Source organism: Cricetulus griseus, chromosome 9 (assembly GCF_003668045.3).
Source record: "Cricetulus griseus strain 17A/GY chromosome 9, alternate assembly CriGri-PICRH-1.0, whole genome shotgun sequence".
NCBI classification, from domain to species: Eukaryota; Metazoa; Chordata; class Mammalia; order Rodentia; family Cricetidae; genus Cricetulus; species Cricetulus griseus.
In genome coordinates, this window is record NC_048602.1 from 5,656,942 (window position 1) to 5,684,408 (window position 27,467).

The following is a 27,467-nucleotide window of genomic DNA, read 5'->3' on the forward strand; positions in this document are numbered from 1 at the left end:
GTGTGATTATAATGTGCGCCATGCATTTGCCGTCCTCTGGAACTAGAGTATAAAGGGGTTGTGAGGCACCGGGGGAGATGCTGGGAGCCGAACCCAGATCCTCTGCAATAGCAGCAAAGCACCATCTCTCTAGCCCCAAGAGTGGTTGGGGTACCTATCTTGGGGACTGCATCTTTTTTTTCCCCTTATACTGTTCTAAGTTGAGACTTAGCTCCGATTTGCTGAGGCTTCTCCTGGGTCCCTCACAGGCTCAGGAGGGAACTCAGAATCCCCTGTAGCTTCCAAAGCTTCCAAGCTGCTACAAGATCCTGGGGACCCGATGTACTCTGTCCCTTGGAGCCATGTTTGTAGCTCTCTGAGCCTCCAGCTCTTGGGTTTTCTGATTGATTGCCTGATTGGTACAGAGTAAGGAACCCAGGGCTTTGCACATGCTAGGCAAGTGCTCTATCACACGCACGCACGCACGCACGCGCGCACACACGGATTCTATGCTCTTCCACTCAGCTATATTACCATCAAGCTTCAGTCTTGGCACCAATTTTTATCCTCTCTTGGCCCCCAGATCACGTACAGCATTCCCCCTCCTTTAGAAACAGGGTCTGTCTCTCTCTCTGTTATGCAGCCCTGTCTGTCCTGGAACTACCCTTTGAGGGAAGGGGATTCTGTCCCAGATTGTAAGGTCCCTGCTTCACTCAGCATCACCACTACAGCTCCTTGGTCCCCCAGTAGGCACCTAATGACTGTCCTAGGTATAGCATTGGTCCAGCGTGAGGGGCCAAGAGCTGGGGTAAGTTGCTTTCCACTGGGTAGACAACCCTGGATGACGGCAAGGTGGGTTGGGACATAGACATACGGGTCAGAGCCGAGTGGGGTTCTTAACAGGTTAGCATGTTTATTGATGTTTGTCCAAGTCCTCCAAGATTCCTGGGGTTACTTCTTGTGGGGGAAGGAGGCCCAGCCCAGGCAGTATAAGCAGTAAGCAGTGCCTAGGAAGGGATGCATAGCAAATGAGACCCCAATTCCTGCTCAACCAACCCCTCACAGGACCTCAGAGCCCCTCCTTGGTTCTCCCACCCCCACATGGATCAGCTGGGGAATCCCCACCCGCGCCTGTTTTGATATGTACCAGGTCGGGAACTTATTTTGGGGTGGGGTGGGCAGACCCATCACTAGCCCCAATTCCTCAGGGCAATAGGTGACCCATTGCTCCCCTCCTAAGCACTAGTCTGTGCACGGACCTTGTCTGCTCAGGACTTCCCCTCCTGAAGCTCTGTGACCCAGATCCCAGCTAGTCCACCACCCAAGTAACTGGGGAGGCGGCCCGCACTCACCCCCCAGAGTCAGGGTCATAGTCAGTCTGTACAGGGCGTTGTCCGTTCCTCCGCCTTTCAGGTGCACCGGGAGGTCATTGTCAGCCTGCATGTGAGGGGTGAGGATGACGACAGGGCTGCCGGCTCCTGTGTGTGCCACGCCACCGCCACCCCCACCCCCAGTGGGTCCAGAGACACTGTCCCCTCCCTACCTGGAAGAGTTTCTGCTTCTCTGCCACACGATTTTCTAAGTGGCTCCGGGCAGATGTGCTAAAAGAACGAACCAAAGCCTGGGAGACCTGGAGGGATAGGAGACGGGTGGGTTGGTTGGCACCTGGAGAGCTGCCTTCACGGGGGTCGGGCGGGAAGGGATGCAGGGACTGTGTCTCTGGTGAGCATCATCTATCTTTAAGGGCAAGGTACCAGCCACCACCAGTGAGAGTGGGGAAGAGCAATCCCAGCATTCAAGCAGGAAGACCAGGAGTTCAGGGCCAGCCTGGGCTACTCAGTAAGCCTTTTAAAAACGAGGGAAGGTGTCACACATGTCGTACTGGGGAGGTGGGGGCAGGAGGATTAGGAGTTCAAAGACATTCAGCTGCTATCAAGTTAGAGGCCAGCCTGAGCTACATGAGACCCTGTGTCAAAAATGAAAAAAAAAAATAACAGAAGGGGGAGAAAGGGGGGGTGGGTAGGGAATTGGTGCCGAGAGTACCCTGTGGAGTTAAGCTGAAGTTAAGCAGGCTGGGAGACTTCTGTGCTGGGAATATGAAACAGGTGTTTGGGGGATTGAAGGAAGGGGCTGGATTAATTAGAAAATCGGGTTCCAGGGATGTCAAGACTGACTTGGGAGTTCTATGGGAGTTTCCAGGCTGCCCAAGACCCCCCGGTTTGGTGTTAGGGCTCCCAGGCAGTCAGGGAGGGAGTCCCAGACTTCCAGGACTCCAGGTCCTGGCCTGTTTAGGGTAGGCATCTGGGTTGTGGGGTCCCCTCCACCCCGGCACAGCCCGGGGGGCCTCACCCGCAAGGCCCTCATTTTGCGTCCTCTGGAGCTCCAGTCACCTCCCCTCTGCCCAAGGACATGCGACACTTTATCCCCAGGGAATCCCAAGCCACGCCTGCCGCGCCTGACAGCTGGGGGCGCGGCTGAACCCGATTTGTCCAACAGGCTCAGCGGGAAGGCGCTGCGACCCGCCAGTCATCTGTTTCGGTGTTGGGGTCGGTTCCATCAGAATTTAGTTTTTGCAGAGATGGTGGCTCGGGGGACGCGCCCACCGCTCCCCGGCTCCATCCAGGGCTGCCCTGCTGGTATCTGGGAGGCGGCGAGGACAGAGGTAAAGCAACTCCTCTGTATACGGAATGAGTGATTGCATCTCGGAGCCTTGGTTCCCGTGTTTGCTTCCTGGGGGCCAAATCAGGATCTTCCCCAGTGTCCTTAGGGAAATAGGGAGGCACTGGGATAAAATTATTTACACGGCCAGAATTGATTTTAATAATAATAATAATAATAATAATAATAATAATAATAATAATAATGACTCAGCCTTTTTTAATTCGAGCGCAGAGGCAGAGGGAGGTGGGTCTCTGCGATTTCAAGGCAGAGTGGTCTACACTGTGAATTCCAGTCCTACGGGGGCTACATAGAGGGAACCTGTCTTAAAAAAAAAAAGTTTTAAGACTAGGCACTGGATGGGATGGGTGGGAGATGGGGCTGGAGAGATGGCTCAGAGGTTAGGAGCACTGGCTGTTCTTCCAGAGGACCTGGGTTCAATTCCCAGCACCCACATGGCAGCTCATAAATTAAACACTCTTACAGCGTCATACATGTGTGCAAAACACCAATGCACATAAAAAATAAATTATAAAGAATAACAGTGGTGGCAAGCACCTTTAATACCAGCACTCGGGGTGGTGGTGTGGGTGGGGGGCAAAGGCAGGTGTGAACTCTGTGAGTTCGAGGCCAGCCTGGTCTACAAAGCAAGTTCCAGGACAACCAGGGCTACACAGAGACATTCTGTCTGGAAAAAACAAAACCAACCTAAAACAAAGAAGAATAGAGACTGAACAGAAACACAAGAGCAAACTGAGAGGAAGGGAAGGAGGGAGGAGGAGGGGGAGAGAGAGAGAGTTCTTTTGAGAGAAAAAAAAAATGTGATTCCTTTGTAGCTGAAGTTAAGCTTCCTAGGCCTTTTGTGTGCGACCCAGCCTGAAGAGAGGTCAAGAGAGCAGCCCACTATTTTGTCATTCTTTAAGACCAGCCTTTGGGTGAGACACTAGGGACCATACGGAGTTAGGCTTAATTGTAGATACAAGACCATAGGTCACCAGGTCTAACTACTAGGGATTAGATGCTTTTGCTTTTGATTTATGATCTTTTTGTCTCTATAATCAGAGGTTTATTGAGGCAATGAAGTTGGGTTCAGAACATAATTCAGCTAGCACAATTTAAAAAAAAAAGACAGGCTATCTATCGAGCCAGCTCTGTGTGTAAGCATACTTGCTGCTCAACTTTGCAAGCTTGCCTACTGTGGCATTCGTGGCCTTCCCATTATATATAAATAGTAAACTTAATAAGATAAAGTAAACCGGGTGTTGGTGGCGCACGCCTTTAATCCCAGCACTCAGGAGGCAGAGACAGGTGTATCTCTGTGAGTTCGAGACCAGGAGCTGGTGTTCAAGGCTAGTCTTGGGTACAGAAAGTTCCAGGCAAGCTTGAGCTACCTGAGGCATTGTCTGAAAAGCACATCAAGAGGAGGAAAAGAAGAAACTAGTAGTGCAATTTTGAGAAAATCTAACAAAAGCCATTGTTTCTAGTGGGAACTCTGTATCTGTTTTGTGCAGAATCAAACCTGCCACCTAGCTAGTGCTGGGCAAGCACTCTGCCCCTGAGCCACACCCCAGCTCACAATGAAGAAAAAACCCTGGAGCTGGAGTCAAATATCTTTGCATTTAGTTCAGATTTACAGCCGGGCGTTGGTGGCGCACACCTTTAATCCCAGCACTTGGTAGGCAGAGGCAGGCGGATCTCTGTGAGTTCGAGGCCAGCCTGGTCTACAGAGCGAGTTCCAGGGCAGCCTCCAAAGCTACACAGAGAAACCCTGTCTCGAAAAACAAAACAAAAAAACAAACAACAACAAAACAACAAAACAAAAAACCAATGGCCAGAACAGATTTACCTGTGTGTAAACACACACAACACTGTATGCATATCACGTGTGCATACCCCCCCCAGAAATATGCACCCATACATACACACATGTAAACATCCATCGATGTATATATACATAGAGCAGAAAACTAAACATAGAGCAGAAAACTAAGAGTACTGAGTTGCAAGGGAGTGTCTATCTAGACTCCATTAAGGAGTTTGGGTTTTGACTCAGGGGTCCATCTCTTGCCTAGCTTGTGAAAAAGCCCTGGGTTCAATCTCTAGTGCTGTAGGGGGCGTGGGGGGGGGCGGGACGGGGACACAGAATAAGAGCAATCCTAGGACCCTGGCTGAGACGGGGATTTCACATTTGAGGCAACCCTGGGCTACATAGGACTGTGTCTCCATCCTTTGACCCTGTAAAATGTACCACAATGTGAGGCTTTCCCTTCCTCTCATGGCATCCCTCAACTCATCACAATAGACACGCAGGAAAAACATCCATACACATAAAACTAAACATCAAAAACCAAGGCAGGCAGTGGCGGCGCACGCTCAGGAGGCAGAGGCAGGTGGATCTCTCTGAGTTCAAAGCCAGCCTGGTTTACAGTGTGAGTTCCAGGACAGCCAGACTTACACAGCTTGATCCTGCCTCAAAAAACAAAAGAGCAGGCAAACAATGCACAGAAAGGTGCTGCGCGGGGCGGAAGTCAGCGCAAAACCTGTTTGGTAGCACTCTCCTGCCACCTTGTGGCCGAAGTATTCACCTGCTCTCCAACCTGAATCTTTCCACTTCCTAATTCTCTGATAATTTAGGATTTACTTTTTTAGCCGCACACCACCCACACCTCTTTTCTCCCCCGGACAGGGCCTTGCCACATAGTTCTAGCCTGTCTAGAACTTGTGATCCTGCTGACTACTGCGATTGGTGGTGTGTATCACCAAACCAGGCTTACAATTGCCGGTTTAAAGTCAATGTAGAAAGTAAATGCACCCCGCAGTGCTGTAAGCTATGTCGGAAGTGGGGGCCTGTAAACCTTTTGGGAGGCTGAGGCTAGAGGAGCTTGAGTTCAAGGATAGCCAGCCAAGGCTCCACAGAGAGACCCTGCCTCAAACAAAACCCATGAATATTTCTGCTTGAATGAAGGTACCAGATGCCCTGCCTCCACTTCCTGTCATTCTTTGAAGTCATCAGAGTGACTGACACGGTTCTTCATTTGCTGATGAGATGTTGGAGGCCCCCAGATTAGGCTGAAAGACCAAGGCATGAAGAAAAGGTTGGACTTGTAGTACTCCCAATATCCTTGGGTTTCTAGGGACGGGGATGATGGAATCACTTATGGTTGATGATCGAACACTTTATTATGTAACTCAATAGCCCCTTGGTGGGCTCCAAGATTGGGGCCGCGTTAAGGCATTAGGAAGATGGCAGATGGTTGGGCAGTGGTGGCGCACGCCTTCAACCCTAGCACTGAGAGACAGAGGCAGGCGGATCTCTGAGTTCAAGACGAGCAAGAATGAATTCCAGAACAGCGAGGATTACATAAAGAACTCTTGTTTTGAAAAAGGAGAGGTGGGAGGCAGATAGCAGACCCTGAAAGGGTAGAAGCTCTAGTCTGTGTACCCCTTGCCCCTCCTATGCTTCTCCTATGCATGGTGGAACGTTCCTTTACTCCATGTCAATATGTATTATTGTGACTGGTTTAATGAAGATGCTGACTGACCAATAGCCGGACAGGTAGAGGTTAGGTGAGACTGGCAGACAGAACGAGAGTTTCAAGAAGAGGGGGAGTCTTGAGGAGATGCAGAGCAAGCAGGACTTGCTGTACTGAGAAAAGACACCGAGCCATGTTGCATAGTGTAGATAGGAAATATGGGTTGACTTAAAATGGAAGAGTTAACTAGTAACAAGCCTGAGCTATTGGCTGAGCATTTATAATTAGTAATAAGTCTCTGTGTGGTTATTTGGGAACTGGCTGCCGGGAAAGAAAAGTCTGTTTATATGGGATCCTTGAGTTTCAGGCTTTGTAAGTAAATATAAGTTAAAAGTTGTGGCAAACACCTGTAATCTCAGCACTTGGGAGGTGGAGTCAGGAGAACTAGGAGTTCAACTTTATCCTGGTTATAGAGCAAATTTGAGGCCAGCCTGGGCTACATGAGAACCTGTCTTGTTCAGTTTTCCAATGCCCAAAGTAAGCATAAAGTGTCTTTCAAGTTCATTTGGGATTTTAAATTCATATTTTTTAAAAAATTAAAAACATTTAAATTAAAAAAAAAAACAAAAAAAAAAGTCTACACAAATTTGCACTACAAAAATGTGCACCAAGTACATGCTAGTGCCTGCAGAGACCAGAAGCGGGTGTTGGGTCCCCTGTAACTGGAGTTATGGATGTTTGTGAGCCACAATGCTGGGAACCAAACTCAGGTCTTCTGTAAGAGCCGAAGTCTTTGATTCCAAGTAACTTCTAAGCTATGGATAAAACCCTTCCCACAGACCTTACATTCCTAGGGCTTCTCCCCAGTGTGGATTTGCTGGTGTACAGTGAGCTGTGAGTGCTGTCTGAAGGCCTTTCCACATTCTTTCCACTGATAGGGTCTAACACCTGTAGGTGAAATGCTGGCTTAGAAATGACGAGTCCTGTTTATGGGAAAAGAAATGAGGCATGATCTAAATTTCAAACTCTGGTGTCTGGAGAGATGGTTCAGTGGTTAAGAGCACTGGTGGCTTTTCCAGGGGACCCGGGTTCAATTCCCAGCACCCACATGGCAGCTCACAGCTGTCTGTATCTCCAGTTCCAAAGGATCTGACAAGGACATACATGCAGACAAAACACCAACGCACATGAAATCAACAACAACAAACATTACATTTCAACTCTAACTAGGCATGGTGGTGTATATCTTTAATCATAGCATGGGGGGGGCGGCGGGGGCAGGGGCAGATGGATCTCTGTGAGTTTGAGGCCAGCCTGTTCTACAGAGCGAGTTCCAGTACAGTCAGGGCTATGTAGAGAGACCCTGTCTCAAAACAGACAGACAGACAGACAAACAAACCCAAAATAAAAGATAAAATGAAAGCAAACTCTGGGGCTGGTAGGATGGCTCAGCAGGGTTAAGGCGTTTGTTGTCAAATCTGACTGACAGCCTGAGTTGAATCCCGGGATCCACATGGCGGAAGGAGAGAACCAGCTCCTGCAAATTGTCCTCTGACCTCCAACTGCATGCTGGCACTGTTCCCATCATAAATAAACAAATGTAACAAAACATTAGAAATAAATAAAACCCGAACCCTGCCCCCTGGTCACCAAAGAATGAAAATAGTAACAATATTTACTCTTATTAATATTTATTGAGTGTGCCAGCCTAAGCATGTGATGGACCAGCCTGACTCCATATTAAGATTTTAAGCCAACTTCTTACATGGTCAAAATAAGTTCATTCCTGTTTTCTGTGACACCTCGATTTGACCAGGTCTTGAGTTTGACGTGTTCTACACCCTATACCCAGATCTCCACCCTGATAAGATGTTCTGTCAAGTTCCTACATTACCAAAAACCCTGGGGAACCCTCTAGCCGTGCAATTTTGGGGGCTATATAAGGCCCACTTTTTTCCTATGACTGCTATTTTCTCAAACGCAGCTTTAGGGAGACAATACTGTCTGACAGAAAATAAAGCTAGCATAACTTGACCAAAGAATCTGGGTATGGGCTGGAGAGATGGCTCAGGGGTTCAGAGCACCGGCTGCTCTTCCAGAGGTCCTGAGTTCAATTCCCAGCAACCACATGGTGGCTCACTACCATCCGTTATGAGATCTGCTGCCCTCTTCTGGTGTGCAGATATACATGGAAGCAGAATGTTGTATACATAATAAATAAATAAAGAAAGAAATAAAATCTTAAAAAAAAAAAAAGAATTTGGGTAACTTTGGGTAACAGCCTTTACTCTTGTTCAGCAGGATTAACACACGCTAAGGCCCCATGGAGGTCAGAAGGTAACTTTCGGGAGCAGGTTCTGTCCTCGTGATGGCACTCAGTAGTCAGCTTGGGAGCGAGGGCCTTTAGCTGCTGGACCTGATTGTTGGCCCTTTTTTTTTTTTTTAAACTGTGTGTGTGTGGATCCTCCTTCCCGCCACCATTGTGCACCATAGGACCCCCCCCCCACACACACACAATGCTTCTTGCCAAGTCTACTCACAAGAGTTTCAGAGCCAAGCGATTCCTGACCAAGAAACAAAGGTGAAATCGTCCTATTCCTCAATGGAGTCACATGAAAACTGGTAACAAAACCAGGTACAGCTCCAAGAGAAGGAGAATGAGGCTGGGCCTGCCAGGGTTCGCACAATGACAAAACTGAGGAGTTATACTGAGTCACGGTCACCGATCTGACCAGCTGGAGGTCAACATTTTTAACCCGGAGACTGGGTCATGTTTAAATTGGTGGTGGTGGTGGGGGGGCTTGTCCAGTAACAAAATGTAGAACCTTTGAAAAAAAATGTGTGCGTTGTGAGACCGAAATAGGAAAAATATACCTTTCAGGTTAAGGTTTGTAGTTAAAGAATACGTTTCTGTGTAAATTCCTTGCAAGTTAAGGTTTCTACTTGTAATTATGAATATAAGTTCCAAGCCAGGCGGTGGTGACACATGTCTTTAAATCCCAGCACTCAGGAGGCAGAGGCAGAGGCAGAGGCAGAGGCAGGTGGATCTTTGAGTTCGAGGCCAGCCTGGTTTACAGAATGAGTTCCAGGACAGCCAAGGCTACATACTGAGAAACCCTGTCTTGAAAAACAGAAACAAACTAACAAAAATAAAAGGAAGGAATATGTTGTTTCTTAGCTCTGATGTAAACTGCTTGCAACTCCATTCCCATTATGTACAGGGACATAGTGAACAAGAAGCCTTGTTCCATCCCTTTCACTGTATTTTTCTAACAATGTGTAACAGCCAACTCTCTCACCCCTGTGAATGTCTTATCTTTCCCATAAAAGGGACTTCAAGAGGCCAGCAGGGGCTGCCCTCTCAGATCTCAGTTTAGGATGAGACAGCTGGCTGGTCAGTCCTGAGTCACTCCAAAATATAGCTTGCTTTAATTGGACAATCCTGGATTTGGTCTTTTCTCCTTGCTTTAACACAGAGGACTATGACCTTCCTCCCTCTGCCTCCAAGTGCTGGGATTGTGGGTGTGGACCCAAATGAATGGAGACAAAAAGCACACACACACACACACACACACACACACACACACACACACACACACACACACACACACACACACACACACGATTCGAAGACTGTCCAAAGGACAGGGAGATGGAGGTGCCCAGTGGAATCACTCATCTGCAGCTTCACAAAGCCCAAAACCATTCTCTTTGGGAAAACAGAGAACAGACATTCAGTGAGACATTTGCCCAAGAATGTAAAAGAGAGATGGTTGAGCCTATAGCTCAGTGGCAGAATGTCTCACATAAGTAAGTAAGCTCTAGGATGATTCCTAGAATCTAAAAACAAATAAACAAATTCCCTAGAAATTTCAGACCATTAGTTTTGAACTGTGATTAGATTCCATTAACCTCGCCCCCTGCCTCCAATACTCCAAGTCAGCTCTATGCCTCGGGCTGCCCGCCCCTGGCTTGCTCGTGTTTGGCAGGACACAGGCCAAGGGCGGTGGACATGGAGACATTTCCTAGCCCTCTCCCTGACCTGGGAAATACATGGAGAGTTCTCACTGCTGCTGGTGCCTCCTTCTGTCCCCTTCTTTAGCCCTCAGGCCCCCACAGCAAACTTGCACTGTCTCTGACCTGGGGTGTCCCCTTTCCTGGGTGCTATCTAGGCCTAACCTAGTGACAGCAAGTAGCTGAAGTTCTCCAGAGTCATTTCTCCATACAAGTCCCTCTGAGCAGGTTCCATATTCTTCCTCAGAAAAGTTCATGACTGTCACCATTTTCTGAAACAATAGACTTACACATTACCAGTGTATTAAAGAATTTTGTTTTCTTTTTTTCTTTTTTCTTCTTTTTCGAGACAGGGTTTCTCTGTGTAGCTTTGGAGCCTATCCTGGCACTCACTCTGGAGACCAGGCTGGCCACGAACTCACAGAGATCCGCATGCTTCTGCCTCCCAAGTGCTGGGATTAAAGGCGAGCGCCACCAACGCCCGGCTTTTTTTTTTTTTTTTTTTTTTTTAAGAATTTTTTTCTTTTTTTTAAATTTTGAGACAGGATTTCTCTGTGTGGCCCTGACTGTCCTGGAACTCGCTCTGTAGACCAGGCTAGCCAGGAACTCACGGAGATCCACCTGCCTCTGCATCTCAAGTCCTGGGATTAAAGGCGAGCTCCTGCTCGACCACCACCAGCTTATGACAGATACAAGTTTTTGTACGTAGTTTCTGACAGCATGAAATATGGTTTCTAGTTTATATGTATGCTGTTTTGCCGGCACGTATGCCTGTACATCATCTGTGTGCTTGATGGCTGTGGAAGTCAGAACAGAGCTCCTGATACCCTGGAACCGCAGCTAGATGGTTGTGAGCCACCTTGTGGGAGATGGGAAGTGACTCCAGACCCCCTGGAAGAGCCAGCAGTGCTCTTAAGCATGGAGCCGTCTCTCCAGCTCCACGAAACATGTTTGTTAAGAGGGAGTGACGTCAAACAGTACAGGAAAGGAAACCACTGAAGAGGGTCACCTCATCTTCAGTCCCATTGATGGCTATGAGAAAGCTACCGTCTTCCTCAAGAGAACGTATTCCCATCCCTTTGGCACCCCATAAGATCACTGTAAATAGTGCCGAGAAGACAGGAGGTAGGGCCTCATCTTTTGCTTCCCGGCTTCCCGAGAGCAGGTCACAGAGGCATGCAGGCATAAAGAACACCGATGCTCCTATGTTCTGAGGGGCGAGAAGAAATGACAGGGCTGGTGAGATGCCCAGCAGGTAAGGGACCTGCTGCCAAATGAGTGAGCTCCATCCCTGGGACCCACAAGGTGGAAGGAGAGAACTGACTCCTTGGAGCTATCCTCAGACCTCCACATTTATACAGTAGCTTGGGTACCAACCACAAAGTAATTAACTAAATGTAAACAAAATAACTAACAATGTAAACAAAGTCTGGGTGTGGTGAGCTAAGCCTTTAATCTCAGCATTTGGGAGGCAGAGGCAGGTGGATCTGTTTGAGGCCAGCCTAGTCTAATAGTGAGTTCTAGGCTAGCCAGGACTATACAGTGAGACCCTACCTCAAATAAGTAAGCAAGTAAATAAATAAATAACCAAAAATATTTCAGAGGAAATTTCAACCCACCTGAAGGGCTGTGGCATTCAGAACTACCTGACCTACTCTGATTTCTCTTTTTGGATAATTGGAAAGTCCTAGAAAAGGAAAAATGGAGAGAAGCTTAAAACCTGGATGAATCATTGGGCGCACGCCTTTAGTCCCAGCACTTGGGAGGCAGAGGCAGGAGGATCTCTGTGAGTTCAAGACCAGCCTGGTCTACAAGAGCTAGTTCCAGGACAGCCTCCAAAGCCACAGAGAAACCCTGTCTTGAAAAACAAAAACAAACAAACAAACAAACAAACAACAAAAAACCTGTATGAAGCATCTGGTTTGCTTTTCTGGCCTCCTTGGCACCTGCATGTACTACGTGGTGTATGCACCATGTCAACTTGACCCAAACTAGAGTCACCTGGGAAAAGGGGACCTCAGGACCAGGCATGCACATGGTGCAGTTACACACAGGTAGACAAACACCTATACATATAATATCTAAATATTTAACAATAGAAAATGTGGAATTCTATCTTTGTAACATTTTCAAGTCTAAAACAATTCCAAAACTTGAGGAAAAAAATTTAACCCGCACTGGGGATGCAAGGACAAGAGAGAAACATGAGCCCTTCAACTTATGTTCAGGCCACTGTAGGGGACAGTAAGCCACGCCTGTTAGAGGCTGGCTACAGGTGTGCCTGACAGGCGTGGTCAAGGTGAGGTCAGGATGACTCGGGATGGCTCTTAAGGGGCTGCAGAGCACATGGGAAGCCTTCTCTCTCTAGCCTCGCTGCTCGGCTGCCCTGGGCACACTCTGGCTTGTCTACTGTGATCACGCTATAAGTGGCGCCCTGAAACCCACAGCCCATTCTGGTTTCCTGCGGCTCCCTAAGAGCCTGCTGGGCCCAGCCCAGAAACCGAGTGACACAAGGACATCAGATCACTTTGGGGTTGGTGATGTGATTCTGTTAAGAAAGCATGCCCAGAGAAGCATGAGTTTTGGGGAAAGGAGAATAAACCCTGATGCACTCTGAGCTTGACTTTCGGGTGTTTAATGGCTCACCACTGAGATAGTCTCAGCTCCTCATCACCTGCTTAGAATCGGGTGAGAAGAAAGGAATCATGAGTGACCGGGGAGGCTGTGGACTGTGCAAGGGATGGAGGTCAGAGAAGACTGGGCATTCAGTCCAAGCTCACTGTCACCCTGGCCAGGGCCAGAATGTGCCCAAGAGTCACAGGTCATAGACATGTCACACTGACACACTTGGCTGCTGCAAGATACGTCACATAAACACAACAAACAGCACATCAACTCTTTTCACTTTTTTTTTCCCCCTCAAGACAGGGTTTCTCTGTGTAACAGCTCTGGCTGTCCTGGAGTTCCCTCTATAGACCAGGTTGACCTCAAGCTCACAGAGATCCGCTGCCTCTGCCTCCCGAGTGCCGTTCTTTTTGCACCAATGCTAGCATAAAGCTGGAAGGGGGTTCTGCGTGGGGGATCATGGTGGATTCCATGGCAGGCGACGGTGACCGAGGCAGGGGACAAACACGCCAGGCAGTCAGAGCTTGAGTGAGAAGCTTTATTAGAAAGGGAAGGTAGAAAGGAAAGAGACACAGTGGGAAGACAAAAGAGGGAGACAGGAGCAGAAGGAGAGGAGAGCGGAGAGCGAGGAGAGCTGAAAAGAGAAACAGAGAGCAAGGGCAGTAAGAGGAGTAAGAGAGCGTGAGGGGCGGGGGTCTGTCTTTTAAAGGGTCCTTTGCACCTGCGTGCAGAGTGGTACTCATGGAGCCCTGAGTGCATTCTGCCAGGTGACAGGGGCAGGCCCGCATAATGCCTGAATCCTTACACCGAGTGCTGGGGCTAAAGGCCTCTTTTCACTTTTCAGCAAAGAACTTTTTATCTTTTTTGTGTGTGCATGTATAGAGGCACACGTGTGCCATGCCAGTTATGTGGAGGGCAGAGTGGAGTCTTGGGTGTTAGTCCGAGCCTTCTACCTTGCGGTCTGACGCAGTTACATTCTCCCTTTTCCCCAAGGGACACAGCCAGGATACCCACGCGGTGCTGATGCAGAGCCACAGACACACAAGGCTGCACACACACACACACACACACACACACACAGACGGACAGACAGACAGAGACAGACAGACACACACACAGAAACACATACACACAGAAGACTGCACACACACACACACACAGACAGAGAAGACTGCACACACACACACAGACACACACAGAAGACTGCACACACACAGAGAAGACTGCACACACACAGAGACACAGACACACACAGAGACACACACACACAGAGAAGACTGCACACACACAGACACACACAGAGACACACACACACACAGAAGACTGCACACACACAGAGACACACACACACACAGAAGACTGCACACACGCGCACACATACACACACACACACACACACAGACGGACAGACACACAGAGAGAGAGAGACGGACAGACAGACAGACACACACACACAGAGAGACACACACACACACACAGACACATACAGAGAGAGACAGACAGACACACACACACACAGAAACACACACACACACAGACACACACAGAAGACTGCACACACACAGAGACACAGACACACACAGACACACACAGCACTACAAAGGTCATTTAATCCAGAGGCACAAACTGCGGTTGCAGTTACAGCTGTATTACTCACTCCCCACCCAGAACAAAGGCTGCGGGGCACCTAACGCACCACCGGCCCATGCGGCACCACTGGCTCAGTCACAAGATCGCGGCAGCACGTGACACACAGCATCCCATGTCTTCACGGCGACAGCACACGTACACCCGGGAGAGAGGAGACTGCAGCCGCACACACAAACACCCACAAACGCTCACACGGCCACAGCCAAAGCCACGGCTAGAGTCCCGCAAGCCTCGCTGCTCCCGCGGGCACAGACGGCGGCGACCGAGGCTGGGACACGCCCGGCGTCCGCCCACGCCTCCCAGACCCTGCACCTCCGCTCCTCCAGAGGTCACCACGTCGACACGGAAAGCCCGCTCGCTATGGCCTCTGGGAAGTGTAGTCCAGGGCCACACCAGCGGCCGACAAGATGTCGTCCTCTTACCTTGGAGTCTGACTCGGTCTCTTCCTGAGACGACGCCCGCCAGGTATCCGAGAGGAAGTTCCCACCTCAGGCGTGAACTTATGTGGGTCCCGGTTATGACAAGCTAACCCGAAGAAACCCCAAAACACAAGAGGAGGCCGCCTAGTTTGCGCGAGGGAGACCGAAAAGCGGTCCGCAATGCCCCATGGGAAATGTAGTCCGAGGCGGGGAGTAGGCGGGATTAGCGCCCAGTCCGGAAAGCCCCGTGGGACGGAGAAGCGGTCCGCAATGCCCCATGGGAAATGTAGTCCGAGGTGTGTGGGGGAGAACACGATCCGCGCGAGGGAGCCGAAGAAGCGGTCCGCACTGCCCCGTGGGAAATGTAGTCCGAGGCGGGACGTAGGAGGTAGAGGAGCGCAGTCCGTAATGCCCCGTGGGAAATGTAGTCCAAGGCCGGGGCTGGCGGAGGAGCGGGGGAGCGGCGCCGCGGACGACAGACGACCGGCGGGCCTGGCTTGGCAGCGTCGCGGAGACTTCTGGGAGCGCTCGCCGGTTCGCCCGCTCGCTGGCTGGCTGGTTGGCTGGCTCGCAGGCTCGCCCTCGAGTGCGCAGACGCGGGGCCGCCAGTGGACATTTTGGTCTTTGTCCGCGGGTCAGCGCGGCCTCGGGTCCACGTGGCGCGGCAGGCGGAGGTGGGCCGTGGGCGTCCGGGCCGCTGGGGCCGAGCCGGAGGGAGGGGTGCGAGGGCCGGGGGGCGCGGCGGGCCGGGGCCGCGGTGGCGGGCGGCGGCGGCGGGGGCCGGGCCGGCGGGTGACGCGGGGCCGGGCGGGGCCGGTGTCCGAGCGTCCGTCCGTCCGTCCGCGCCCATGCTCGCAGATGCTCGCAGCGGGCCGTCTTCCCCGAGGGCATCGCGTCGGCGAACCCCACTGCGAGCCGGGCGATGGGCTCGGCAGGGGGCCGCTTCCGAACCGCGCTGGCTGGGAGCGAGCGAGCTTGATGATTCGTAGCCAGGCAGCAGCTGAATCCGGTAATGCGCTCAGTGAAAACCGTAGTAAGAAAATGTCTGCCCTTGGAGACCCGGTTTGTAAAGGCGGCTGCTGCAGGGAGGGAGGATGTCGATGGCTCTGACATGCTTAAATATATATATAAATATATATATATAAATATATATATATACACATACATACATATATATATATACACACACATATATAAATATACACACATTATACATATATATATAAATATACACACACATATATATATACACACACATATATACGCACACATATATACACACATTATACATATATGTATAAATATACACACACATACACATATATACACACACATATATAAATATACACACATATATATACACACACATTATACATTCACATATATATATACACACACATACATACACATATATACACACACACATATATAAATATACACACACATATATATATATACACATTATACATATACATATATATAAATATACACATACACACACACATATATATATACACACACATATATATACACACATATACACATATATATACACATACATACACATATATATACACACACATACGTACACACATATATATACACACACACACACACACACACACACACACACGTATATATATATATATATATATATATATATATATATATATATATATGACGTTTGGAAGTTTTTTCTTTCCGGGGACGCCTGTCGCAGGAGACTCTCAGGCTTTCTGGTTTTTGAGGTACTTGAATGGCGCTGCCAGGCAAATTTGCATTTCATTTTGAGGAGCGTGGTGCCGCTGAAGACCCAGGAGTAGTAAGTAGAGAGAGTCAAGGTTTAGGTTGGGCGCAGTTCTCGTTTCAGTCATGTTATAAACGCGCATTCACGCGGACACGCTTGCCCATATACGCACGTGTGGAGGTCTGAGGACAGTTTTGGAATTGGTTTTGTCTTCCCAATTTGGGAAGGTCGGATTTTGGGAAGGCGGATTTGGGGGTCGGATTCAGGTTGTTGCCAGCCTTGGAAGCAAACGCCTTTACCCGCTGAGCCCCCTCACAGGCCCAAGTTCCTCGGTTTTTGAAGAAAATGTAGTTGTTGCTGTTCCTTCATGAGTCTAGGTTTGTGAACATGTGGCATAGGAAAAAAAAATACTTGTGCTTGCTGTTGTGGTCGTGGAAGACATTGCCTTTCTTTACATGGTAAAAGTGAAGCAATTGAGTACCTAATTAAGATTTGCAAGTCTTTAAATTTAGCAGTGGTAGAGTCCTTATCTCTCGTGCACAAGGTCCTGAGTCAGTCCACAGCACCACCAAGAAAATTGTAAACAGTGAACCCTCGCCTTCTAGCTGCTTTTCTTCGGGGGATTTCTTTTGTTGTTAGTGTTTGCTTTTTCGAGACTGGGTTTCTGTGTATTCCTATAGACCAGGCTGTCTTCGAACTAAAATCCTCCTGCCTCTGTTCCCTAGTGCTGGGGTTAAAGGTGTGTACCATCATTGCCCAGCTCCTATCTTTTAAATGTCACTTTTTTTTTTTTTTTGAGATTTTATTTTTATTTTCATGTGTAGTTTGCCTGCAAGTATGACTTGCACTCACCGCACGCATGCCTGTACTGCACTGCCTGCAGAGGCCAGAAAAGGGCATCAGATCCCCTGGGACTGGAGTTAGATAAAGTACTTTCTTTTTTTTGTTTGTTTGTTTTGTTTTGTTTTGTTTTTCCAGACAGGGTTTCTCTGTGTAGTCTCTTTGTTCACTCTCTAGAACAGGCTGGCTTTGAACTCACAGAGATCCTGCTTGCCTTTGCCTCCTGAGTGCTGGGATTAAAGGTTTGTACCATCATTGCATGGCTATTTTTAAATCTTAAAGGGCAGTTGTGCATATATGTGAAAGACAGAGACAGACAGAATCTTTTTTCTTTTTTTTAAATTTTTAGATTTTATTTATTATGTATACAACATGCTGCTTCCATGTATATCTGCACACCAGAAGAGAGCACCAGATCTCATAATGGATGGTTGTGTATGTGGTTGCTGGGAATTGAACTCAGGACCTGTGGAAGAGCAGGCAGTGCTCTTAGCCTCTGAGCCATCTCTCCAGCCCGACAGACAGAATCTTACGTAGCCCAGTCCTGATCTACCTTTTAGCGCTTAAGTGCTCGGATTACAGACTTGTAATCAGACCTGCCTTTGTTGTTTTAAATTCTTTTTTTAAAAATAGGGTCTTACTAGCCGGGTGGCGGTGGCCTCTGCCTCCTGAGTGGTGGGATTAAAGGCATGTGCAACCAATGCCCGGCCTCTTTTTCTTCTTTTAAGCATCATTTACATTTTAAAGTTGTGTAGTTTTAGTATGTGTCTTAGTTTTTATTGCTGAGATAAAGTATCATGCCCAAGGGGGCTGGAGAGATGGCTCAGAGGTTAAGAGCACTGACTGCTCTTCCAGAGGTCCTGAGTTCAATTCCCAGCAACCACATGGTGGCTCACAACCACCTTGAATGAGATCTGGTGCCCTCTGCTGGCGTGCAGGCACAAGACTGTATACATAATAAATAAATAAAATCTTTTTAAAAATATCATGTTCAAGGCAACTTGTAAAAGAATGTTTAACTAGGCTTATGATTTCAGAGGACTAGAGTCCTATGATGGCAGAGCAAAGGAGCAGCAGAAAACTCACATGTTGATCCACAATCAAAAGTTGAAACTTCAGAACCCTCCCCTAGTGATACACCTCCTCAACAAGACCACATCTCCTAATCCTTCCTAATAATTCTACCAGTTTTTCACATATCTGAGCCCATGAAGGCTGTTTTCATTCCAGCCACCACAGGGGGTTTTAGTCTGCTGCACTGATTGTGTTTTATACTATCTTGTTACACTTAGCCAGAGAATGTTGATTCAGCCAATTTACCGTATTTTCACTTTTTGAGATTGGCTCACCTTGTCATCCTGCTTGCCCTATATAACTTACTAAGCAGACCAGATTGGCCTTGAACTTGTGGCAGTCCTTCTTAGCAAGCAGTCTTAAGTGTTTACATTTAAAAAAAGATTACTGTGTGTGCATGGTGTGTAAGTGGTGCACTGGTGCCGTGGTGAACTTGTGAAGGTCAGAGTAAAATTGGTTCTCTTCTTCCACATTTATGTGGGTTCTGGGTATTCTTTCTTTTCTTTTTCTTTTTGTTTTGTTTTCAGACAGGATTTCTTTGTGTAGCCTTAGCTGCCCTGGAACTCGCTCTGTAGACCAGGCTAGCCTCAAACTCACAGAGATCCATCCACCTGCCTCTGTCTCCCGAGTGCCGGGATTAAAGGTGTGCGCCACAATGAACCATCTCAACAGCCCTTAAATTTTTTTCGTAGGTTCTATTTGATTACTATTATTTGAGACACAGTCTTAATGTATATAGCCCAGGTGACTTTGAATTTACACTTCCTACTTCAGGACCATACGAGCTTTAAATGTTTGAAAAATATCTTACAATGTTTAACTCTTAAGAGTTTTTTCCCCGGGTGCTAGTGGCACATGCCTTTAATCCTAGCTATAGGGAGGCAGAGGCAGGCGGATCTCTGGTTAGAGGGCAGCCTGATTGAGTTCCAGGACAGGCTCCAAAACCACAGAGAAACTGTCTTGAAAAACCATTTAAAAAAAAAAAAGTATTTTATTCTGAGTTACTACAGTAAATGTAGTAAAAGTTGTTGGAATATTTGAAGCTTCATAGTTTCTATGTATTTATTCTTAGCTTAACTTACTATGTTATTGTTTATATTAAATAATATTGAGATGGGGACATGATTGTGTTTATTTAGAATTTAACATAAATAGCTCCTGCATTGTCATTTTTTAAGAATTATTCTGGTGCTGGAGATTGACTTCAGAGTTGCTAGACCACACTGCCATTGAGCCACATTGGCAGCCACCTGTTTTTGTTTTCTCCAAGTCAAGGTTTCTCTGTGTAGCCCTGGCTGTTCTGAAACTTGGTCTGTAGACCAGGCTGGCCTCGAATTCAACTCTGCCTACCTCTTCCTCTGAAGTGCTGGTATTAAATCTTGGGCTACCACTGCATTGCAGTACAACATGGCTTTCTTGTTCAGTGTGGATCATGATTTCCATCTTAGTTACTTTCCTGTTGCTGTGAAGAGACTTAGTTACTTTCCTGTTGCTGTGAATGACCAAGAAATCATTTAGTTGGGAGCTTTCTTACAGTTTTCTAGGTTGAGTCCATGGCCATCATGGTGGAGAATGTGTCTGCAAGCCGCAGGCATGGAGAGCTGAGAGCTTATATACAAATATGTATATGTATATATGCACATATGTTTTTTTTTTAATTATGCTGATTGGTGTTTTGCCAGTATGAGGGTGTCAGGTACCCTGAACTAGGGTTAACAGACAGTTATGAGCTGCCATGTGGGTGCTGGGAATTGAACCCAGGTCCCTACTGAGCCCTCTTACCAGCCTTCAGATTTCTTGGTCATTTCATGCCATTCTGAGTTCTGTTTCATTCAGTGATAACATGTTACTTTCTGAAAATACAATTTCTGTTACAATTATGTCATGAGTTACATGATTATATTGTAAAATGATTATGAAAAATGTCATAGTATCCAGAGAATCAGGAGTTCAAGTACAGCTTGAGATATATAAGACTGTATCCATAAAGCCAAAATCATAACTTTTTTTAATAAAAGATCATAGTCATAAGTTATATGTATGTAGGTTATTTATTGTTCAAGTACCAAGTGGGTCTTTTAAATTAGATACAGTGTTGCATACCTGAACTGGGAAGGCAGGGACAGAAGGATCCAGAGGTCAAGGCCAGCCCTTACTATGTAACCAAGTTAGAAGTCATCTTTGGCTACAAGAGAACCTGCCTTCCCTGCCCTTCCAACATTGGCTGGTTGTGATGACACATGTCCATAATGTGTGAGACACAGGCAAAAATATCCATGCACGTTCAAGGCCACCATGGTCTACATGGTAAGTTCTCTATCAGTCAGAACTACATGGTCAAAAAAGACCCCATCTCAGAAAAAAAACAAGAAACAAAGATAAGTTTTATCTCTTTTTTGAGATTTCTTTTAGTCCACTATTATGTTTCCTTGGTATAGTGTCTGAATGTTGTTAAGCTTCTACCGGCAAATGACAAGGTAGAATCCATTGTGAGTAGAGACCTTGTTCTTGATCATTTGTAATGTAATCTAGCTCATCTCCCTTTTACCCTTCAGTCCTCACAGCATACACAGGGTTGCTCTGTGTGCCCTTGGCTATCCTGGAACTCTGTAGACCAGGGTGGCCTTTAACTCAGAGATCCCCTTACGTCTGTCTCCCTGAGCACTAGGATTAAATGTGGGTGCCACCACCCCACTCTAGTCCTCACACTTGTTGTTTTGTTTTATTTTGGTTTTTTTGAGACAGGGTTTCCCTGTGTAGTCCTGGCTGTCATGGAACTTGCCCTGTAGATCAGACCAGCGTCAAACTCACAGGGATCTGCCCGCCTCTGTCTACCGAGTGCTGGAATTAAAGGTGTGTGCCACCACTGCCCTTCCCTGGCAGTCCTTACTCTCTTAATTGCTTTTTTTTTTTTTTTTTGCAAACAGTATCACATAGCCCTGACTGGCCTCAAAATTACTTACCTAACTGGAATGACCTGAAACTCAGTCCTTCAGCCTTGCCCCCCCACTTTCCTATGTGGTGGGACTCTAAGCCTGTGCCACCACACTCAGAATCCTTCAGAGGAGTGGTGCTCAACTTATGGGTCATCACCCCTTTGGGGTCTGGACACCCTTTCACAGTGGTTGCATATCGGGTATCCTGAATACCATATTTACATTATATGATTCATAACAGCAAAATTACAGTTATGAAGAGCAGCAAAAATAATTGTATAGCCAGGCAGTGGTGGCACATACCTTTAACCCCAGCACTGGGGAGGTAGAGACAGGCGGATCTCTGTGAGTTTGAGGCCAGGCTCCGAAGCTACAGAGAAACCCTCTCTGGAAAAACAGAAATGGAGGGGCGTGGAGAAAGGAGAGAGAAAGGAAAAAAAAAAAGAATTGTATGATTAGGAGTCCCCACAACATTTTAATAGAGGAACTGTATTAAAGAGTCACAGTGTTAGGAAGGTGGGAACCACATCTTTAGAGATTTGGTGTTTTTTATACTATATCTTTTCTGCCATCTTTCATTCCACTTTTTTTAGATACTTGAGTCCCTTTTTTTTTCCCCTGGTATTTTGTGGTACAAACCAGTTTGATTGTTGGACATTTGCATCTTGGTAGTTACATTTTATGTTTCCTTTAATAAAGCCCTTTATGCTGTGAAAATCTACCATATAGTTTGCATTTTTAAAAAAGTCAGAACCAATGAGGTAGCTTAGTGGGTAAAGGCACTTGCCATCAAGCTTAATAACTTGAGTTCTATCCATAGAAGGAAAGAACCAACTTCTGCACATTGTTTTCTATGAACTTGTGTTACTTGAGTGATAATTACCTTATTTTTGTGTAGTCATTTTATCGTGTTGAATAATTTCTCATTGTCATACAATTAACTAATTTCTAAAACGGAAAACTTGTTTTTTTTCCAGGAGTATTCTCATGAACATCAGTTTTTATTTTATTTTTATTTTTATTTTTTTTCTGAGACAGGGTTTCTCTGTATTGCTTTGGATGCTGTCCTGGAACTAGTTCTTGTAGACCAGGCTGGCCTCGAACTCACAGAGATCCACCTGCCTCTGCCTTCCAAGTACTGGGATTAAAGTTGTGCGCCACCAACACCAGGCTCAGGGTTTTTTTGGTTTTTGTTTTCACCCATATTTTCTCTATACAGGTTCTCTTCTCAAAATTTAGAGATAATGATTGCATGGGTTTTCTTCATTCTGGAATATGGGCTATCACAATTAATTTCTGTAAGCACAATCCTTATACCCAGAGTTTTGTTTTTGTATCTTGTACTCTCAGGGTAGTTATGGACTCATTATGCATGCAAAGGTGGCTTGAGTTTATAATCCTGCCACTACCTCCTAGTTGTTGAGTTGCAGGACCTTAGAACCTTATGAATGCTAGGCAAACATGCCTCTGAAGTTTTATTGTTCATATTGGGGAATATATATATATGTATGTATGTATGTATATATATGTATATTTCTCCCCTTTCTTCGTCCCCTCTCATTTCTTCCCCGTTCCCTCTCAGATTCACAGTCTCTTTTTCGTGTGTGTGTGTGTGTGTGTGTGTGTGTGTGTGTGTGTGTGTGTGTGTGTGCGCGCGCGCGCGCGCACGCGTGCGATCAGTCCATTTATACTGTTACTTGTATGTATATGATTTCAGGGGTGGACAGTGGGAATTGGATAACCAATAAGAGGGGTTTATCCCTGGGAAAGATGATTGTCCCTCTTTTCAGAACTCCTTAGTTGCTTGTAGTTCTTTGTTTAGGGTGGGGTCAGATGAGATTTCTCCCTTTGATTTTCACATGTCTGTTGGTGTTTTATTTGTTCAAGTTCTATTCAGGCAGCCTTTGTTGAGTATCAAAGGTAAAGCTTCCCTGTCATTTCTAGGAGACACAATCCTGCAGTAGTTTTCCTGATCCTCAGTTGTTACCGTCTTCCCACCTCCTCTTCCACGATGTTCCTGGAGCCTTAGGTGCAAGAGTTGTGACTATTGGGGCCGGATATTCCACGACCAGTTGTGGTTTTCTGTGATGGTCTCTTTCTGTTGTAAAGAGTTTATTTGGTGATGGGTGAGAGCCACACTTAACTGTGGATATAAGGATAAATATTTAGAATATAGTTAGGGACAGGGCTGATTTAGTAGGTTTTAAGACCCCGGGTAGTTGGCCAGGTTAGCAGTTCCAGACATAGTTTTCCTCCTGTTAGCATGCCTTAAGTCCAGTTAGACAGCTGCTGGTTACTACCAAGGTACGAGTGCCACGATTGTACCCTTAGGGATATCTTGTCATGGTGATTGTTAGGATTCACAGGTGTCATAGCTGCGTGCAATTATTGGTTGCTTCCCTCTCTTGGAAGGTTTCGTAGCACCTTCTAATACTGTGTACACTGGCATTAGATAATGGGGGAATGTTTAGGTGATACTAACTAACTTGCAGGAAGTATTTGTTGAGTGCTTACCATATATTACCAATGTTCCTTTAAATGATTCTTTGTGATCTGTTGTAGAAGCAGCTGACAAGTACATAGAGCCACAGCAAGATCTGGGAGGTCAGTAGAATCCACCAAGGAAAGCGTGAATGCAAGAAAATTGGGATCATCTTTGCTCACAGACTTCATTTCTTTTCTTTCTGTTTTTCAGAACAGACTTAGGCAAAACATTTTTCAAAGCTTCAAGTTTTGAGCTTGAAACAATTTAGATTTTAACAGGAAGTTGTATGGGAAAGAATCATGCATTTTTGTAGAGTATGGAAATCCTCTGCCATAGCCTCCTGGTGAGAATACTCCTGGTAAGAATATCTTATAAGAGTCCAGTGTCGAAATGCCTGCAGTTTAAACACTGCCCCATTTGTTAGTGGAGCACACAGACTAGAGGAAAAGCCTATGAATTTACCAACTGCGGGGAAGCTTTTACTCAAATGTCACATCTCACTGAACAAAGAAGTCATGCTGAGAGGAAGCCCTGTGTTTCTAAGGAATATTGAAAAGCCTTTAGCTAGATGACAGACCTCAACATCAGAAAATTCATGCTGGAGAAAAGCAAGTGGAATTTGCAGAAGCGTCATTGACTCTTAGAAAACTTAGACTGGGAAGAAAGGTTTGTGCTATCAACGTTCCTTAAACCTTGTCCCTTACCGTGCATCTGCACGAGAGGTCAGACACAGCAGCCTTAGAACTTCGGGAGATGTGGAAATACCCTCAACCAAGAGTAATCCCTCGGTTCTCAAAGACTTCGTAATTGGAGATAAACCTTGTGAATGTGATAAAGCTTCCATTCAGATGTCACACGTCAGTCAGCAGAGGGTTTTAAGTGGGGGAAGCCCCTTTGCCTGTAAGGTATGTGGGAAACTCTTTAGCCACAAATCAAATCTTACAGAGCACGAACATTTTCATAATAGAGAGAAACCTTTTGAATGTAACGAATGTGGAAAAGCCTTTAGCCAAAAGCAGTATGTCATTAAGCATCAGAACACTCATACTGGAGAGAAGCTTTTTGAGTGTAGTGATTGTGGAAAGTCCTTTAGCCAGAAGGAAAACTTGCTTACCCATCAGAAAATTCACACTGGAGAGAAACCTTTTGAGTGCAAAGACTGTGGGAAAGCTTTCATTCAGAAGTCAAACCTCATCAGACATCAGAGAACTCACACAGGAGAGAAACCCTTCATATGTAAGGAGTGTGGGAAAACCTTCAGTGGCAAGTCAAACCTCACTGAGCATGAGAAAATTCATATTGGTGAGAAACCCTTTAAATGTAATGAATGCGGAACAGCTTTTGGTCAGAAAAAGTACCTCATAAAGCATCAAAACATTCACACTGGAGAGAAGCCCTATGAATGCAATGAATGTGGGAAAGCCTTCTCTCAGCGAACGTCACTTATTGTGCATGTGAGAATTCATTCAGGTGATAAGCCTTATGAATGCAATGTCTGTGGGAAAGCCTTCTCTCAGAGTTCATCTCTAACAGTGCATGTGAGGAGCCACACCGGTGAGAAGCCCTACGGTTGTAATGAATGTGGGAAGGCCTTTTCTCAGTTCTCAACCCTGGCCCTGCATTTGAGAATACACACCGGTAAAAAGCCTTACCAGTGCAGTGAGTGTGGGAAAGCTTTCAGCCAGAAGTCACACCACATCAGACACCAGAAAATCCATACCCATTAAAAACTCTGTGGGTATCTTCAGTATGGGGAAGTGTTCAGTAAGAGGCTCAGCACCACAAATCAGCCAAATGTTGAACAGAAAATGCCATGAACACCAGAGAATCCATACTGAAGGGGAAGAAGTTTGTATGATTAAAGCCTGCATTCCATGAACGAAACAGAAAACAAAACCAATGCTGAAACTTTACAAGTTCTCTGTAATTGAAAGAGGAGAACAGGGCTGTGGCTGCTATCAGCATAGATCTGGACGTCTTCACCAGTCTAATAAGTAAGCTGTATTAGAAGAAGCAAAATAAACTATATGACCATGCAGTAATATGTAATTTAATTTCAAGAGGACAGAAATTATAGAATGATAACTATGCATTTACCAAGATTTAGAATATGAAGAGAATTGCTTCAGATGAACACCAAGACTGTTTGGAGGCAGAGTGTTGTCTGAGGAGCAAAGCTACATGCCACAAACTATAAACAGTAGAAGTAAAATATATGGAAATTGAAAGCAGAAGTGTAAAAACAAGGTTATGATGACCTTGGGAGTGGGAAAACATTCCTTGTGACATTTGAAAATACTTAGTAATTCTCATGAGTAACTATGCTCAGGAGATAGGTACCAGGACATGTATCAGTTATAGTAGCCAAACATTAGACCTGAACTACTTGTTAGGAATGGAGTGGGAAGTTTTTAGGGGGACTACTATGCAGACATCTGGCAGATGCAACAGATGAGGAGTGCTTAACTGGAAGGATTCTGGGAGCGGTGTGACGGAAACTCAAGTTGCAGAGTGACGCTTATAGTACAGTGACTTTCTGTCACATTAAAGTTTCCTTCTTGACACTCAGCTTAACGTGGTTTAAATGCGTAATTATGTAAATGCCATGCACCAGAAGGATGCAGACCAACTCCTGAGTAAGAGTGAAGACGGGGAGGGGGTGGGGAGGGCGTCAGCTTTTTATATAAGCATTCATTCTCTTAAAGACTGCAGTACATATAAAGACACTGGCTAACTTTCAGTTGTGTTATATGGACATCATGTCTTATTTTTTGTACTTTTCTGTATTTTTCAAAATAAGGATGGAGGTAAAGGTGGGAATGCTGTACCTGTAGAAATGTTACAGTTGATTAATTCCCTATCAAATACCAAGCTTTTATAGAAGATGTTTCTAAAACTAACAATGAGTGGATGGACTTGACACTCTATGTAATGAAATTATCTATTTTATTAAAATTTAAAATGACAACATATGTTTGAATCTTTCAACTTTATTTTGCTGTGTTGAGTATGGCCCTGTTACATTTCTAGTATTTTTGCAAGGTCATTTGAACGTAGGACATCTAAAGAACTTTACGTTTAGGTGCAAGGGCATCATTTGACATTCAGTGTTTCATTCCTCTGTTTTGACAGACGCTTGTTTCTTTTCCCAAGGGGGGGTAGGGTGAGTGGCTCAGACCTTCTGGGCCTTCCTGACGATTGTTAAAATCCCATCTTCATCATCACAATGTAATCTGGCACAAAATACTAAATAGTGTGTAGGTTGGGTGCATGTGTATTGCATACAGAGGTGCATGTTTATTGAAGCCAGAGCAAAACCTCATGTGCGTGTGCTCTGTCCACATCCCACTGGCCTAGACCTAAGCTGACTGACAGCAAGCCCAGGAGTCAGCCCATCTGCAGCCTCACCAAAGCTGGACCACAAATGCACAGCTTCTTTCTTTCTTACATTTTCCTTTTTTTCCTTTTTTTTCTTCTTCTCCCTAGCATTGTTTCATGGAATGGGATTTAGGTCCTATGCTTTTGAGGCAAGTACTTTACTGACAGCTAGCTCCCAGTGCCTGGGGC

General features: G+C 46.1%; 2 protein-coding genes and 1 pseudogene across 17 annotated transcripts; 2 read left to right on the plus strand and 1 right to left on the minus strand.

The window, feature by feature from the left end:
• Positions 1–867: 867 nt before the first annotated feature.
• Positions 868–14,884, minus strand: LOC113837643 (cytochrome c oxidase subunit 7A1, mitochondrial; the record flags this gene model as incomplete). Its single annotated transcript, XM_035449485.1, has 4 exons — positions 868–986; positions 1,332–1,416; positions 1,523–1,609; positions 14,822–14,884. Coding segments are annotated over 4 exons (291 nt in total), but the record flags the coding sequence as incomplete, so codon positions are not given.
• LOC103161445 lies at positions 7,458–9,727 on the plus strand (annotated as a pseudogene).
• Znf146 (zinc finger protein 146) lies at positions 14,330–26,872 on the plus strand. 16 transcript variants are annotated; one of them, XM_035449281.1, is made up of 3 exons: positions 14,330–15,206; positions 23,978–24,019; positions 24,111–24,701. In XM_035449281.1, exons 1-3 carry the CDS (start codon positions 14,999–15,001, stop codon positions 24,119–24,121), a joined length of 261 nt encoding a protein of 86 aa, XP_035305172.1. In that variant the 5' UTR covers positions 14,330–14,998; the 3' UTR covers positions 24,122–24,701. The 16 variants fall into 16 exon arrangements, with proteins under 16 accessions (XP_035305172.1, XP_035305169.1, XP_027288366.1 ...); XM_035449278.1 differs by having other exon boundaries at positions 14,353–15,206; positions 24,116–24,701; XM_027432565.2 differs by having other exon boundaries at positions 15,112–15,206; positions 24,111–26,872.
• Positions 26,873–27,467: the final 595 nt, after the last annotated feature.